Source organism: Podarcis gaigeae, assembly GCF_964106915.1.
Source record: "Podarcis gaigeae genome assembly, chromosome: 10".
NCBI lineage: Eukaryota > Metazoa > Chordata > Lepidosauria > Squamata > Lacertidae > Podarcis > Podarcis gaigeae.
This window is the reverse complement of record NC_139686.1, coordinates 18,731,668-18,749,530: the sequence shown is the minus strand read 5'-3', so window position 1 is coordinate 18,749,530 and position 17,863 is coordinate 18,731,668. Positions and strand designations below refer to the sequence as shown.

The following is a 17,863-nucleotide window of genomic DNA, read 5'->3' as shown; positions in this document are numbered from 1 at the left end:
TTAAGTGGAGAAAGGACAGCTGAGACTCAGGTTTAGTGTGGATCTGTTTAGGAATTATGGTCTCCATGTGCATGGAAAATAATGTTGGCACAATTACTTAGATAATGCCTGGAAATCTAGATACAGTACTAGGACTTTCTAGGGCTTTCTGACTAGGATGAACAAGCACACCAGCAAACTGTGCAGAAGAGGGGGCAAAGGAATACATCTAGTATCTTTGATATACTAGATGATATACTAGATATGGGTTCTTGAATAACTCTTCTCATACACAAGTGAAGGAGGCATGGGGCCAACCATCACTATGCACAAAATGCAGGTTTGTCTCTGTAGGAATGAAAGGTAATCAAAAGTTTCAGTTAATGTAATTTAATGGCGGTGCCTGTCTTGTGTGGTTGGAAGGAATAGGAATGTTTAAACGGGCTAATGTAAGTTAATTACAGTTGACAAAGATATGGAGTATTAAGCACTCGTTATTTTGATAAGTGCTGTGATAACCTATGCCACTTTAATACAGATACTATATTCTGGTGCTTGGTTGAGCAGTTAAGAATTTATTTTTGGCTCTGAAGTTGCTTTTCAGCATATTGTTCACTTGCCATTTTGAACTGCTGTGAAAGAAAGCTTAGTGCAAATATATTAACCCAGTTTTCAACACAAGTAGGGTGAAAGAGAGCTATGCTCACTTGATTCTAAAATGCTTTAAAAATAGTTAACACAGAAAAAATTATGTAAGTGACAGAGTAGGCTATAGTTTAAATTGGCATGTAATAGCAAGCAGGAACTTCTGCAAAAACAGTGCAAAGGCAGCAAATACTTAATCCAGGAGATTGCCTTGAAAGGAGGAAATGTCGTAATTATCCAGTGTACCATTTAATGTACTTGGAAACTAATTGATGAAAGAGGAAGGTCTGATTCACTTCAGACTTCCTTCATCCTCTTCCATGAATGCTCACTCTGGTGACTTTGGTCTCATTGTCTTGCTTCTTAGCTACTACACTATATTAGCTCAAAGATAACACAAGAGTTTTTCTGATTATCTTTTGTTATGATTGATTATCTTTTATATATGCAAAGCTGGTATGACTTCGAGAATGGAATAAAGTATTTACATTATTTGATACAAAACAATTGTATATCAGTGAAAGTGTATAGTCCCAAATAGTAAACTTCTTAAACTGAAACATTAAGTTCAAAAGAGATATTAACTTAAAACAACAACTTGAAACTTCCGTGTTCATAGTCCTCTTTCAGTTGAATATTGACTGTTCCAAACCATTCACTGGCCTTTATTGTGGTTAGTGAGTATACTTCTGTGTATGCTAATACAATACTGAGCATAGGTTCACAAAAATTATCAGCCCACAAGTTGTTACTAATCCTATGGTGGTCATTTAAGGTGTAAAATACAGTGGTACCTCAGGTTAAGTACTTAATTCGTTCCGGAGGTCTGTTCTTAACCTGAAACTTTTCTTAACCTGAAGCACCACTTTAGCTAATAGGGCTCCTGCTGCCGCTGCGCCACCGGAGCACGATTTCTGTTCTCATCCTGAAGCAAAGTTTTTAACCTGAAGCACTATTGCTGTGTTAGCCGAGTCTGTAACCTGAAGCGTATGTAACCTGAGGTACCACTGTAATAATAAGCAACTTTATATTTGTCAATCCCAAACAAGTGCCATTGTTCTTGAGCTCTTATCATCCCTTACCATTGCCCTTGCTGACTGGGGCTAATGGGATTTGTAGTGGAAAACATCTGGAAGGCAGCTAGTTGGGGAAGGCCGATTTAAACCTTACCTGTCTAGTCACCTCGATACTACTCTGTAAGCAGCTCTTTTCACAGAATAAATAAGACCAAGTAATTTGGAAGAATGTGCTAATAGATATCAGTGTGTCTCTTGCCTATAATAAGTCATCAAAGTTTGTACTACTAAGTCAACATTATCTAAATCATGCCCTGCTAGTAACTGGAAGGCATACTTCGTATTATATGCAGGTACAATGTGTTGTAGATATGTGTGTTGACCAAATGTGATGTGTACTAGCTTATACATAACTTACACTGCTTCTCAATGTTAGCTTGACCCTCAAATGGCTTTGTGTACATGGCTGGAAGCCCTGAACAGTACAACATGTCCTTTACTTGCCCTCCTTCCCTCCCTCCCTTTGGTTTGTTTTTTAAATTGTTTCGGTGGACTTTTGAATTTGTATTGTAATCACTTCATGTGATCAGATCACAAGAAGGTAATTTGAATTCAAGACTTTTCCCTTGAATAGTTCTGCATGAAAATACATAGATCATAACTCTATGCAATTAAGTGTTCTAACTGATAAGGGCTGCCTGTCAGATTACTAACAGTCCCCCCCCCTTTTGAGTTGTAGATTAAAATGTTTTATAAAAGTCTGTTAAAACTTAGAACTGCAGCCTTTAATTATTCAAAATCATTTTGTTGTATTTGGTAGTTTTCCTTTAGTAGGTGAGCAACTGAAGAACAGGGTTTTGTTCTGTTTTTGCAATGCAATAAGAGCAGGGACTTTTCATCGAAATTCATACTTCTAAAAGAACAGGAACAATTCATCTGAGCCAACAGCCTTTGTTGATAAGGCACTAAAAGTGAGCTGGTAGGAGTAAATTTAATAGGGCAAAATGGTGACTAAAAGCCCCTTGGAATGCCAGTTAGACAGTAGCTTGTATTGTATCGCAGTTCATGATATCAACAGTTTTTTAACTTTACATGGCCCCCAAATTCCAAGTTGGTTACTACTACTCAGATAATTTTACTGCTCAAAGTGCCAATGTGGATTGAGGTTTCAATCACCTGTGAATAAATGTTTATTTAGGAAGAGTTCTGAGACTGTTAGGTTATGTACAAAGGAACATGAAGCACAGGTCAAAGGGAGCATGTCATATAAATTAGGACCTTCTTATGTGTGTTCAGTTCTGGGTTTAATAAATATTAATCTTGTAAAACGCACACAGTCCTATCCTGTTCTGTCACATCTGTTTATCTGTCTCCCCACCACCACCTCAAAATCTTTGCACTGCGGCTTAATTGTAAATATAGGTTATGCCTGGTGAGAGGAAAATCTGTTAATATTAATTTTGTGCTCATTTATGTACAGAAAGATAGGCCATGGTGAAGGTGAGACTGACCACTGGGTTTGACATAAGAGTAGTATGATCAGAAATCAGATCTTGGCCTGTTTGGATAAACCATACTAAAACTAACCACAGTTCCCTATTTGGAGGAAAAGACAAACTGCAGCTGGTATAAAATGGAAATGGATGTGGCAGAGGAGGAGAGAGGAGGAAGAGCAGGCTTGTACATACTAAACCATGATTTAGTGTTGCATCATTTTGGGAATGAGAAAAGAAAGGATAGCAATGGATATAATAAATGTGGCAATGTATTTGAGAGAAAACAAAGTGAATCTCATTTTGCCAATTAGGACCAAGATAGATTCTGGGTAAGTTGGAAATCAGTGGTTACTTTAGAGAAAGAAATTATCTTAGCATGCGTTACTTAATTGTTGCAGACTTCTAGGAGAGAGGAGGGCAATATATTTGTGTGTGTGTGTGTGTGTGTGTGTGTGTGTGTGTGTGTGTATATATATATATATATATGCTTTCGTAGATTTTCACGGGTACAGGAATGCAGGTTTTGGTGTCCTCGGGTGTCTTCCCGTGTAAAAGTTGGGGTGTCTAGGCGACGTTTCGACGAGGTCTCACTCGTCATCTTCAGGCTGGTGCTTTCGGCTTCTTGTTACTGGAACAGAGCGGGATCTCAATGTTTGAGTTCCTATAAATACTGTAGGGGGGGTGTGGTGTCTAGCCTCCAATGTTCTGGGCAGAGAGGAAGTTCCCAGGCTAGTGTGCCTTTTCTTCTTTTGTTCCTTAATTACTTGAGAGATACCTTGAGTGATTTCTTGAGTGATATCCTGAGTACCACTTAGGTGGGTCATTAGGTGTGGATTAGTTGCTAAAACCACAGCTCGCCCCTATACACGAAGCCAAGCCAAAGCACAACTAAGTGCAATACAGCCATCTTCTCAGGTAAACTCTTCACAAAGTTCAAGAGGTCAAGACACAAAGACTTTAGCAACTAATCCACACCTAATGACCCACCTAAGTGGTACTCAGGATATCACTCAAGAAATCACTCAAGGTATCTCTCAAGTAATTAAGGAACAAAAGAAGAAAAGGCACACTAGCCTGGGAACTTCCTCTCTGCCCAGAACATTGGAGGCTAGACACCACACCCCCTCTACAGTATTTATAGGAACTCAAACATTGAGATCCCGCTCTGTTCCAGTAACAAGAAGCCGAAAGCACCAGCCTGAAGATGACGAGTGAGACCTCGTCGAAACGTCGCCTAGACACCCCAACTTTTACACGGGAAGACACCCGAGGACACCAAAACCTGCATATATATATATATATATATATATATATATATATATATATATGCATGCTTGTTGGATTCTTTCCAGCATTCCACTTTAAAAATTGATTTTTACGATTGCAGTAGCATTTAAAATATATAGTTTCAAAAATACAAGTAAAATAAGAAAAGTTGTTTTTTCATAATTAAGTGTGGAAGTTCATTTGATTAAAAGCTGACGTTTTCCACACTCAAATATAACTAATGCTTTGATTGTTGAATTGGAGAGAAATCATGAATCAAATCACCGTGGCATATCTTGTGAAGAATAAAACTGTCCATATGACACAAGCATTGTGCCTCTATAAGATTGAATGTCACCAGCCATGCTAAACTTCATTAGAGATTTAAATAGGCATTTTTGTTACCATATTTTCTCACATATTCTTCTGTATTTCAGGGAGTCAAACCAGCAAGCTTTGATAAAGTTGCAATTCCTGAAGTAAAGGAAATCATTGAGGGATGCATTCGTCAAAACAAAGATGAAAGGTAAATATTCATTCCATTTGGATGAGACACTTCAGATATTACACAGTGCACAACAACAGTGGTGTGTACTCCTTGAACAGTCAGATAAAAATAATAAAGAAAGAGAAATGAAAAGGACTTTCGATTCCCTGTCTGTCAGTTCCACATAAAAAGATTATTCAAAGTATTCATTCTACAATAACATCCAGCTGTTCTTCCTTCTGCTAAGTGATACTTTCTCAGTCTTCAAACCCAAATGTCTCAAATTCATTAAATTTCCTTTCCACACGAAACATCTAAAAGGGTTTCCCCAATTATTATTATTGATAAATGTCAACAATAATTTTTTTCTAGCCCAATGTAACAACTTTTTCTCCAGTAACTTCAACAACCTTTCTTCCATATTGAAAAATAATAAATTGTTTCATCTTTGTTCACACAAAAGTCACACATATGGTCATATGTTAAAATAATATTTGATATTTATTTATTGTATGTTTGTTAATTCACACTCAGTTCTGTTATCTTCCGATCCTATTTTCTGTGGGCTGTGATTTTCCTTCCTAATTTTATTTTGTAAGTTCTTTCCATTTCTCACCAATATAGAAATAAAAATGAAGCTACGGGGAAACTAACAGAATATGAAAAGAGAGTAATAAGAGATAGTATAATGACTAAGGGATTGATTTCCCTTTTATACAAAACACTTATTAAGATTTTGCCCTCAAAAACATTTTAAAAACTGATGGGAATTAATTTGGGATATAAACATTGAAGAGGATAAATGGAACAATTTATGGACAAAAGGACCATATAAATCTCCATCAGCAACTAAGGATTGATTGCTAAAAATTGTGCATGGATTGTATTTAGCATTCAGTATCAGTCATCCTTATTGTTTTAAAAAAGCAAGTCCCTTTAGAAATGGCATGGATATATAGAGTTTGTCTTAGAACAAGATTTAAATATTCCGTGGAATATGGGCAGCCCAATTGGAAAATGGAGGAATTGTTTGTGTATTGTACTATGTGATAACGTTCTCTTGTGTTTTCTATTCCCCTTTTATTATTTCCTTTCCGTTATGATCAGGTATGCTATCAAGGACCTTCTGAATCATGCATTTTTCCAGGAAGAAACTGGTGTGCGGGTAGAGCTAGCAGAAGAAGATGATGGAGAGAAAATTGCCATCAAGCTCTGGTTACGAATTGAAGACATTAAAAAACTTAAGGGCAAATATAAGGATAATGAAGCGATAGAATTTTCTTTTGACTTGGAGAGAGATGTCCCAGAAGATGTAGCACAAGAAATGGTATGTCATATAGATATGACAGATATTCCCACTTCTGCACCTATTTTGGCAGATTCCAGAGACATGGAATTGAACCCTGTCGCTGATTTTTTTTCTTTCATGATTTTGCTCACCCCAGTGCAGCTCAATTAAACTTAATACAGTGGGAATAAATGGTGTCTTCTTGTTGTGATGTCTTTCTCAGACAAGCCAGAATTCCATAGCTGTCTGAAAAACAGTAGCTGGGGAAAGCAGTCACACAATGTAAGGGGCTGAACTCTGCCACCCTTCTAATTTGAGCATACCTACAGAGGTAGCTTTGACTTTCATTTCCCCTTGCTCCCCCAATAGTTCCCTTGCATGCACATATTTTCAATAATGGATGAATCCCTTATTTTTCTGAAGTAAACAATAATCAGTGCACTTAAGAGTTGCTCTGCTTCATGGGTAGCCCATGTGACACTCTTCAGATGTTGCTGAACATAAAACTTCCAGAAATCCTTGCATCAGGGATGATGGTAGTTGTAGTCCAGCAGCACCTGGGGGCACATCATTGGCTACCCCTGCTCTAGATTATGTAGATGCAGTGGGCATTTGTTGAAACTTGCCTTTATGATTTCCCAGAAGGGTTAATTTGGGGGATTAACTACTACCATCCAGCTGTCAGTTCAATGATATTTTAACACTTCTTTCAAAAAATTATATACTTTAGGGCACTTTTACCACATAGAGAAACACATCTGTCTATCTGCTCACTTGCCATTATAATTTTAAGCTGGATACAGTACTTACATTTTTACCCTCCAAGGCATAAAACACCACTAGAATCAGTTTTTGCAACAAGCTTCTCTCCAATAAATTAGAAGGGTGCAAATGTTGCTAGGTCTCATTCCTTAGCCAATTCCAAACTAACGGTGGAGTACTTCTGAACAGAAGGTTGATGCAGCTGCTTTGACCTTGCAGCTGGGGTAGAAGACACTGTATCCATCTTTTCCTTTCAAGGTGATTGCACTGACTGCCATATAAATGGGAAGGCAGATGCACTTAGTAGTATATGTGCTATCCATTGCTTCATGTGAAGATATTATTTGGTTTATGATAGGATCTTATAATCTTTTTGCCTTGACTTTTTCCCAATAGTGCTCTTTCAGAAGACATGCATGAGCTTGCAATAGTTTAACTACTGCAACATGTATTAGCTGGAAATGCTGCAGCATTGGAAAGCTAACTGTCTTGGCGCGTTTGATGTATAATTATAGAAACTTTTATTTTGCTTTATCATTGTTTATCTGATGGCATGAACCATCCACTTTTCAGGTTGAGTCTGGGTATGTCTGTGAAGGGGATCACAAGACAATGGCCAAAGCTATAAAGGATAGAGTTTCCTTGATCAAGCGAAAGAGGGAGCAGCGTCAGTTGGTGAGAGAAGAACAGGAAAAAAGAAAGCAAGAAGAAGTCAGTCAGAAACAGCAGACAGAGCAGCAGTTACAAGCGGGCACTACCCAGCAAGGAACTAAACATGCTGCACCTGCCACTGGTGTCACTGCCATCCCTGCTGCTTCAGCTTCGGTTTCCACACAAGTAGAGCCTGAGGAGCCAGAAGCCGATCAACATCAACAGCTGCAGTATCATCAACCTAGCATTTCTGTATTGTGTAAGTACATGCATCTTCTGACCTGTATTTTTGGACAGTTAAGTCAATACATAAAGCCCAGTGTGACTGAAACATGTCACTATACAATAAACTAGTCACCACCCTCCTGGGTCATCTACAGGCATTTATGATTTAGATAAACCTAAGTGGTTAAGATAGATGGCTCCACTGCTCTCTTGGGAGACCTCATCATATCAGCTGCTCCTTGAACATCTGAACTAGCAAGACCACCTTTAAGAAGCATACTTGCACTGAGGCTGATGCAGACAGTTCCCCAACCCAAACTGCCCTTGCAACAGATGCAACCCCCCTTCCCTGGGAGAAATTTTCTTTTGCTCAGAATGGGAAGTGAAGACACACACACACACACACACACACACACACACACACCATTCATCACTTTGCCTGCAGACTAAATGCACCTTGGACTGACTTTGTGTAGATGTGTGACTGGCCCACTAACAAATGTTTACTCCAAACACTGAAGCTTGAGAATCCTTGTAGATCTGTGTCTTGTGAATCAGCAGGATGCAACTATCACAACAGCAGTATACAAAGAGTTTAAACCCGGGTACAGAATGAGGATCCTGATGTATCTCCAGATTTTGAGCAGACTTTCATTCCAGCTCCCATAGGTGGCTGATGTTGATCTTGACCTGAAGGTACTGCTCTTGGAAGAATTGTATAATGAAGGTGAGGGTGCTGATGACTTGGCCATGGTTTTGCTGCAGCCTGATTTCCACTTTCGATGGCTTTGAAGACAGCTCTCCTGACTAAAAAAAGCCAGAATGAGAGTGGCTGCTATCTGGAGCTTTATCTACAAGCAGAGAACCTTGACTTAGCCATGCAAGCATCAGCCCTATTGCACCCTAACCTGCCCATCAGGTTTATGTTCCATGTCCTGTCTTCCCTCTTTCTTCTCCTTCAGAACAGAAACTCTCATACAGGAGGAGGGGAAAGTACAGGAAATCCAAGTGTTGTGGGACTAACATGGGTAGTGATGGTGTTTCAGGCCACAGTGGTGCCCTCATGGTGGCGTTGTGCTTGGTGGGGTGGGATAAAGTAAAGTGGCAGTGAAGTCAGAAGAGCTCTGCGTTGGTGATGCTGGCATGCATGCACACCTGTGGGACTGCTGCAACCAACTTAGAGATCCTCTAACCTTGCTGGACTATTGTAGCAAGTTCACATTGCTGCCATCAGAAAAACACCACTGCCACACCACCTTTCCATCATGTGCCATTACTATGTTCAGGCATAGTTGAAGAGCCAAGCCTGAGACTATGTGATGCCTGTTGGAAAGCTATGGGGAGAAGTACCATTGAACATAAGACATAGGGCCAGACAAAGGGACTTGGGTCAATAAATAAACATGGTACAGCTTGAAAAGGATTATGTTAGGGCCACCAGGGAAACACTGAAGATCCCTACAAGAATCACAAATAAAAGTTGATTGCAGAGGCATATGAGGAAGGGGGAATTTAAGGGACTCTACCAAACAGTGGTCACATCAATGTGCTCTTCTGATGCTGAATTTAAGAGAGCCATGCCACTGTCATAGAGAGGCAAGTGACTTGGTAGAAATGCATAACAGACACACTAAATGAACAACTGGCAGCTCTGCAGCCACCTATCCAGTATTCTCACTGCTGGGATACATCCTACTGTACGTTAGCAGAATCACACACAACCGTGATTGAACACAAATCTTCTCTGAGTCAATAGATCAGCCAAGGAAGACCCAAGAGCTACTGTAGATGTATATGGACCAGCTGCTGTTCATTGCTCATTGTACATTGCATATTTGCTGTCGAAAGGATACTTGAGGTCAGGAGCACCACTGCCTTGTAAGACCAGCTGAACTTTGAAATGATAATGGCTATGAAGATATGGGCCTTTCTGAAAACAGGCAGTCTGGTATTTGGCACATGATGTGGAAGAATAGGATGATCCTTTGGGATGTCTCATGAGATTAAGAAATGGTATAGGAGGAAATGTGGTGTCCAGAAAAAAACTCATGTTGACCCTGTACAAATTGGTCTTTAATGGGAGCTCATTGCATACCAGCAGATCATAACATCTATGGGCTGTAAAATCTTCAGAGACACAATATGTTCTTTTGATTCCTCTCCTAACTGTATTTTGGTCCCTAAAAGCCAAATGTTTCAACCGTGTTGTATTCCAGTCTATGGATGGATGCCAAGGGCATGTTCATAGAGATGAACATTGGTATGTTCAGCCAATGTCACAATATGGCCATAACATTCTATGTTGTGAAGCATTGAATCTGGACTTCTTGATAATCTCTTCACTTTTAACAAGAATAGATTTGTTGCCATTTTGGGAGCAAAATGCAATCAGCATTATCTCTGTACTGTGGAAATAAAAGGTGTTATGGGCAGGAGTTAGGGCTTCGGGTTTCTTGTACCTGTCCCTGCTGCCTTCCTGAGGCACAACTGTGTCACTGCCATTGTCCTTGCTAACATACTCAATCTGAGCACAGTTTCTGTGATTTTGTGTTGTAGGATTTGGGGGAAGTAGGAGGCATGTACTAGTGCTGCTGAGTGCTGCTGTCTCTACCTTAATTTTGTATAAATTTAAATGAATTCAAAAGCAGTTCTGGAACTTTGACTCAGCATGAGTTCACGAGCAATTTAAAACCCACTTTTTATGGTCTTTACAGCTGATGGCACCGTTGATAGTGGACAAGGATCATCTGTCTTTACCGAATCATGTGTGAGCAGCCAACAGACAGCTTCTTATGGTTCCCAGCACGAACAGTCTATCCCAACAGTTCAACCCCCAGGATATGCAGCTCCTATTGGCCAGCCACAATCACAACAACCGGGAGGATATCAGACGTCTGGAGTGGTAAGGCCAAAGCCAAAGTAGTAGAGGGAATACTTGCTAGGAATTCCTTTATTAGTGTAGGCTTTTAAAAAAACGTGTAGTCTGAGGTTTGAATGGAAGTTCAGATATATTTTGTGTGGGTAAAACAACATACACAACAAAGTAAAAATCCTTTCTCTGATAGTTCTCCAGGGGAGAGAGAGGGTATCTCATAGAAAGGTATAAAGGCAGCAAAACCTGGGGTGGAAGCAGCAATAAAATTCCCTTTCACTTGCTGATTTTGCCTATAGAGGTATATGAAATTCTATTTAGCCTGCAATGCATAGTGTGTGAGGAAGTTTATAATTGAAAAGTTATGATGAGCTTTATGAAACAGCTGAGTGTGTTAAGAGAACATATTGTGCAAGATTTTAATTACAGCTACAGAAGGTAAGGATTCCTAACCATTATAGAATGCTGCATGCGGACACTGCAGTTTTAAATGATCCCACTTCTGTTTTGCCATTTATTTATAGCTTGCATTGAATTGCTCATGGGCACAATTACCTTTCCCACTTCATGCGTTCATTTGTGTTATCCTTTATTTGGTACCCTTTTATGGTATGTTTTCAGAGCTGACCTTGGGGGTCTTCTAGAAAAACTCTTTTACTCAGATATTTTTACAAACCTTGCTGCTTGTGTAAAGGCCAAAAAAAAAAAAGTAAAATAATTTACCTATATCTAGAGGATGCAGCCTTTCTGGTTTGGTTATCTCTGTTATTATGATGATATATTTTTGTAAATTACATTGGCAAGAGCTATCGTAGAAGATAATTCCTCATTGGAGGAAAATTCTTGCCAGTTTTTACAAACAGAGCATCTTTCCATTCTGTTCAAATGCACATATGAAGTTTTGTGCCTTTTTAAACACATGATCAATCACAACTTTTAATACTTTTTTGAAAGTTTATTTGAGTTGAGTTCCATTGCTGCAGTTCAAGGACGTGCCTTGGATCAATAACCCATTAAGCAATCTTCACATGCCTTGCTTCAAGGTTGAATAATCATGGCTAACACCAGGGGAATACACTAACAGTTCTTCTGAGCAGACCAGGTTTGGATGATGAATCAAAGACTTCCAGAAAAACTTCCATGCAGACTCTTCTGGAAGTTTCAGGTGTCAGTGCAGTTTCATTGGGAAGAAGACTTCAAAAAAGACCGATCATTTTGGTTTTCCCCAAGAAGCTCTGGGGGGAAAATACAGAAGCATGTTTGGGGGGGATGACGACCTGGCTGCTGGAGGAACTATTACATTTTAAAGCAGTAATTTAGGTGATAATTTGTTTACAATGAGAAAAATAAACCAATGACCTCTGGGGTATAGACAGATTGCAGCAACTATCTTCTCTAATAAACTCCTCTCCTGGAAGATGGCCTAATTCTAATTTTAAGACAGCTGTCACAATTAAAGTCTTGCCTTGTTCCACAGTTTATGCTATGGTTGATTCCTGTTGTCTTGCAGTCAGTCCTTGACTGAATAAATAACTTAAGGTGGCCAGTCAAATCCTGTATTTAGGAAGCCAGTTCACTTTAGAATGAAATCTGGTGTCAGCAAAAATACTTGAAGACAGTAGCACTAAATTTGGAAAGAAGAAAAACATCTTTGCACACACCAAGTTGCCAATTTCAAACCAATCTTCAAACCAATGTTCATTCCCTTTAGACTTCTAGAGGCTTTCAGTTAGGAAATGTATCGGTGCTGGGAACAGCTTAAACACATTTTTTATGGAACCAGGGTGACGAGAGCATATGTCTACTTCCTGCATATATATAAACTATTTGACAGAAGTAATGGAATTTGACAGTCAAAATAGAGCCTGCAGTCCTCTGAGGTGCTTATAATCCTCTTTATTGTACATGATGTCACTGTCAAGTTCCTTCATACCCTGTTTGTTCTGATCAGCATTGGCCCTTTGTCATGAATGTGTCTCCCTTAGTTCTAGCTCATTAGCCATGTGGTTTGTGTTCACTTCTTTTTGTTTCCTTCCTTAGCCTCAACGTGGCTGTAGCATGTCGGTTTGTCCTTCCCCTCTTTCTTTCCCTCCGCTGTCCCAAATCCCTCCCAGTGCTCCTTCTACTCCCCCATCAGTGTTATGTGCACCTCTTTCTCCTTCTTACCTTCGGACTGCCCCTGAGGAAACTTTTGGTGAAAAGCTTTCCAAAGCCTTGGAGAATGTCCTGCCCATGCACACCGCCTCTCCACGCAGCAAGCGGCGTTCCAGCCTGCCTTCCCTCTTTCTCCACCCTGTATGTCACTGTATGCCTCCTGGCACATTGCAGATAAGTCACCACTAAATACATCCTGGCGACATTCTTCAAATCAGATAAGAGACAAAACGGGGACTGTGTTCTCCTGTGCTTCTGGAAAGTTGATTCTTCCTCCTCCTCCAAAACCTAAGAGTTAATGTGCCTGAAGTTTCAGGGAAAAGCGGAAGCGCAGCATGCAGTTTAAATGAAATCTGCAAATTATATGGATTAGTTCTGATCTGATTTATACACTTTGATTTTGGGGCTACAGTTAATAATTCTTCAAATCCTATGTATATGTAGCTGGCTTGAACCATGCCAGTGCCATTGAAAACCATCATGGGGCATCTGTGAATGCTTGCTGCCATTTAACAGGGGGGAAAGTTTCCAGCTCTGACCATTATGGAGAAAAGGTTCTGGTGAGCAGGCAGTATAAATCAAAGACGCAAATTGCTAGAAGCCTAGTTCTTCTGTTCTGCTCTTAATTTTTGTCCTGTGCTGCTTCCTTGTATACTACATTTCTCCGTTCCTTGTTCTTACTTCCAGAACTGATGCCAAAACTAATGTGACGGTCACTGCTTCCACTTGGGGATAATTGATTTCCTATTAATTTATTCTTGCTTTGATTGAAGTGATAAGTCATTAGAGCAGGAGAGGAAGATAGAATCACTTTCTACAGAACAGAAAAACACATTGCCTTCTATTCACAGAGGGTGTAGGACTAATCCTCACTCTGTACTGTTAATTGTGTCATATAAGAGTTTGCTCCTGCTTTTCCAGACTATAAATCAAAACTGGTGCAGTGGGAGAGAGAGATAAATAAATAGTAAGTGGCATATAAGGGTGAAGTGGCATATAAGCTTTATACAGGAGTGCTATAATTGATCCCATTGATATTTGCTACAATCTTTTGTGCATGAATTAGGAGATGAGAAATCTCCTTGGTGATGCACTAAAATATTCAACACTTAATTGATGGTACACATTTGAAAGGACAGTGAGTTTCTGAAGAAGTTAAATTTCTTGTTTTCCCCCAGATTCACAACAGAATCTTTTCCTTGAAAGGCAACTAATTTTGATAAAGGATGTGTTGAGAAATAACCATTTTCATTAAGGAAAGTTGTCCAAAGTTTTTAATATTGACAGGAGGAGATGGGTGGAAAAGCAGCTTCTAACAAAAGCAAATACTCATATAGACACTGATATCTGCCAAGGATGTATTTAATGGATATGTATAACCCTTCAAAGCATTTTACGTGTTGACCATGAACTAGGCGTAGCCATTCTATAAGGTTACTAAAGAGAGCTGCCTATTGAGCTGAACATGCTAATATGCTTCTATAACGTGTGAATTACTTGTCTTGTTCATGTCAATACAGCCTCAATCCATGGTGCATCCGTGTGGGGGAACCCCAACGTTCCCAGATTCCCAAGTATTTTTTCCAACCGTTCATGAACGGCCAGTGTCTTTCTCGCCACCACCCATCTGCCCTTCACGGGTGGCCATTTCTCAGCGACGCAAGAGCACTTCCATCCTTGAAGCCCAAACCTGCCACTTCCAGCCCTTGCTCAAGACTGGTCAGAGTTTTGTTCTCCCTGTTGGTAGTCCAGCCACTTGGACACCAGAGGGACTGGTGACAGTGAGCAGCACAGCTGGGGAGCATATGCAGGCTAACCCTGGTTTTGACTCGGCTCAAGGGTTGAGTGATTACAGATCTGGACAAGCGCCTTCAAAGGATGCTACAAGCATGTTGACTCAAGAAGCAATGTATTTAGTGGGCATGCATTACCAGTCCCAGTTGCCAGAACACTATGATACAGTGCCCCAGAATCCCCAGGGGACTGAGCAACACTTACAGCAGGCTCCTGAACAGAGAAATTTGCAAGGCGGCCCCCCGCAGAGTTCTACTTTTGAATATCAAACTGGGCAGCCATTTCTGGCAAGACAGATTCAGAACTTGAGACTGGATTCTGGAATGAATCCACCATCACCATTGTCTAGTATGTCAGCACCACTGAGTGCAGATGCCACACAAATGAATTTTCACCCAGTATTTGTTCCACATTCTGCACCTGCCATACTCACTCACAGTGGGGACGGTCGAGCAAGTTGTGTGTTTGAGTTCCATGTTCAAGCACCCAGTGCAACTGCAGGAGACGGTGCTGTCCTCTCACAGCGCATTTATAGAAATCGTCGAGGCTCCACAGATTTTAACCAGGAGGAGTCCCCTCAGACAACCATACAGCCTGGTCGTCTTCAGCCTGTAACGGAAGAGCAGTGCAGCTACCTAGGTTCCGAGTTCATGGTGCCTAGAGGCAGTTCTGTCTTACAGAGCTGGCCAGAAGGTAGCCCAGGATACTCCAGTGATTCATCACAGTTGACTTCCTCAGACACTGGTGACTTTCTTTCTCCTCCTCCCACTGGGGTATCTGCATCGTATGGTTCAGGCTTGCCTCTGCCTGCTGCCCAGCTGACTCAGAAGGCATTTCAGGATTCACAGATCATCTTCCACTTCCCACAGGGAACTTCATCTCAACAGGCTTTCTCGGCACTGGCTTCATCAGGACCATCTACACTCTATCCTCAGGTTACAGGAACAAATGTTTCCAAATTACTTCGTTTTTCGTAACCCCCCCCCCCCCGCAACTTCATAGTGCAAAACTCCTTGTATTCTTTATCCTGTTTCGACCTTTCCTTAATCTCCTCACATCCCTGCAAATTACTGCAGTATTTGAGATTAGAACAGTATTGTGTGGTTGTTGAAGCTTCTGTGGTCCTAGCTTACTAGGTCAGCCCTCATTGTGATCAGTATATGTCGTATGTATTGATGGTTGTCAAAACCTTGTCGTGTCAGCCTGTTTAATATGGTAACAAGTGCTGGTCATTTAACAATGTTGAAAAAAATTCTTTTTTACTTATCTGATGCTCACTTGGATGCTCAGGTAAGAGAAACACAGACAGTTTCACAGCCTGAAGATGTACTAGACTGGATGAAGTAATAACTGTTCTTTAAACACAAACCAAAGCAGTACCACTCTATATTCATACTGTGCCAAGTAGTGCCATCCTTTCTTAACACATGCACTTTCTTGGTCTTATTGTAGGTTAGAGACACTGTGTTGTACAGAACTGATTAGAGTTGGAGGTTTTTCTGTCTTATTGTTGCAGAGGTCAACAAGTGTCAATCTCTAGGTCAAACCACCCTCCTGCGTGATGTGTGTTTTCTAACTGCCAACCATAGAGGGGTATTCATAAGCGGTAATAGCAGGAAGGTGTGAGAGTTTGGCTTATTCTGTCCTCACCATAAATAGGTAAGGGGACTGTCCAGCAAAATTATTGACTGACCAGTTGGTGTGGTCTATGAAATAGATTTTGTGAGTCTTCAAAGCATTGCAAAAATGCACAAACCTGTTTGATTTGTAGGACAGAGACAAGGACAGAGACAATGATAGTGTGCTCCAAGGAAGACTTTATTACTCTATTTACAACTCCCTGGGAAACCGTGGTGTAACATTGAAGGAGGACTATTCTGCAGTCATAAAACTGCAATAGCCTGGTTCATACATTATGCTAAGCCATGGCTTGTTTAGCCAAAGCGTGGTTTGCTTGAATATCCAAACTCTCCAGAGCAGACCACAAGGTGAAGCTATAGTGGTGGTTGACTTACAAACGGTGGCTTGTTTTCTTCTAGAGTTTGACATATCTAAATCCATCAGTCTTGCCTCACTTGTAAACTGTTGCCTTCAGCCCTCAATTGTCAATATGAGGACAATAAGCTGACCTTCTTTACAGGTTTCATGAGATAATGTATGTCCAGTGTTTTAGTAAAGCACCATGCAAGTATTTAGTGACTTAGAAGTAAATGTTTTTTCCCCTGAAAACAAAACCTCACTTTTACTGATAGCAGCATTTCAGTAACAGTAACAGTAGTGAAACTAGTGATGTGAAAGTTTTATTCCTTTACTCACTTTATATTGGTGACTTGTAACTTGTTGCTTTTTCTGGGTCCTGGTAGTCTTTTTTAGGAACAGTAGTCACATTTTTGGTGGGGGGACGAACAGTTTTTATTACTGAGACATGGGAATGCTGTATTTACAAGTTCCTTTGTGGATTTCCTTGGAGAAATCAGCAGAAGTTGAGAAATGTTTCTGTGGTGAAACTTGAACATAAACAGGCTAAATAGATTCCACAGAAGCACTTAATTCAGATCCAAACCTTACAGGATGAACCTCACAAGCTAAGTGAATAGTATTTTCTCCCACCTCTCAAAATGACCCCACAGCTCTGTCCCATGTTTCCACCATACTACCAGCGTATATAGAACATGCTTGTTTGATAACAATCTGACACCATACGTTCCTATAGGTTTGACTTGGCTAAATGAACTCCTCGGCTACCTTTTTTCTTTCAAATTCTTTGTGTAATTGTCCAAATATTGTATACCTTATTCAACCTTGTCACTGCAACATTACAAGCTTTAGCTCTGATTTTTCCACTTTGTACATACCATTTTTCCATTATATACTGAGATAAAGCCCAGAATGTGGTATACATTTCAGTATGCTGCAAATGTATTTTTCAAAAATGATCATTGCCATTCCAGTTTGGGTTGTTGGCTTTTCTTTTCTTTACATCCATTCATGATTATTGTGCCTTGCTTACTTATTAAAATTGGAAGTTATTAGCTGGAAATCGAAATTCCAGGACAAGTCTTAGTTGTGATGCTTATTAAGATGAATTAATATTGGCCTAGATTACATATTGTTTGTAAATGCAGATGTTTCATGGAGCTAAACCAAACTACAGCTCATTGTTTCCTCTTGTGCTAGCATAGCCTGATGCAGATCTTTGACAAACTGCAGGAGGATGAGTTTTGCCTT

At 40.1% G+C, this 17,863-nt stretch overlaps 1 protein-coding gene across 19 annotated transcripts in view; it reads left to right on the top strand.

The window, feature by feature from the left end:
* Positions 1 to 17,863, top strand: part of WNK1 (WNK lysine deficient protein kinase 1) — a 112,641-nt gene that overhangs the window by 52,895 nt on the left and 41,883 nt on the right. For 12 of the 19 annotated variants that reach the window (XM_083699700.1, XM_083699699.1, XM_083699698.1 and 9 more), the window contains exons 5-10: positions 4,840 to 4,928; positions 5,997 to 6,216; positions 7,513 to 7,849; positions 10,530 to 10,717; positions 12,728 to 12,982; positions 14,362 to 15,570. In XM_083699700.1, coding sequence (XP_083555826.1) covers positions 4,840 to 4,928; positions 5,997 to 6,216; positions 7,513 to 7,849; positions 10,530 to 10,717; positions 12,728 to 12,982; positions 14,362 to 15,570 — 2,298 coding nt within the window. The remainder of the gene's footprint in view (positions 1 to 4,839; positions 4,929 to 5,996; positions 6,217 to 7,512; positions 7,850 to 10,529; positions 10,718 to 12,727; positions 12,983 to 14,361; positions 15,571 to 17,863) is intronic. The other 7 variants (XM_083699707.1, XM_083699706.1, XM_083699705.1 and 4 more) reach the window with 1 other exon arrangement.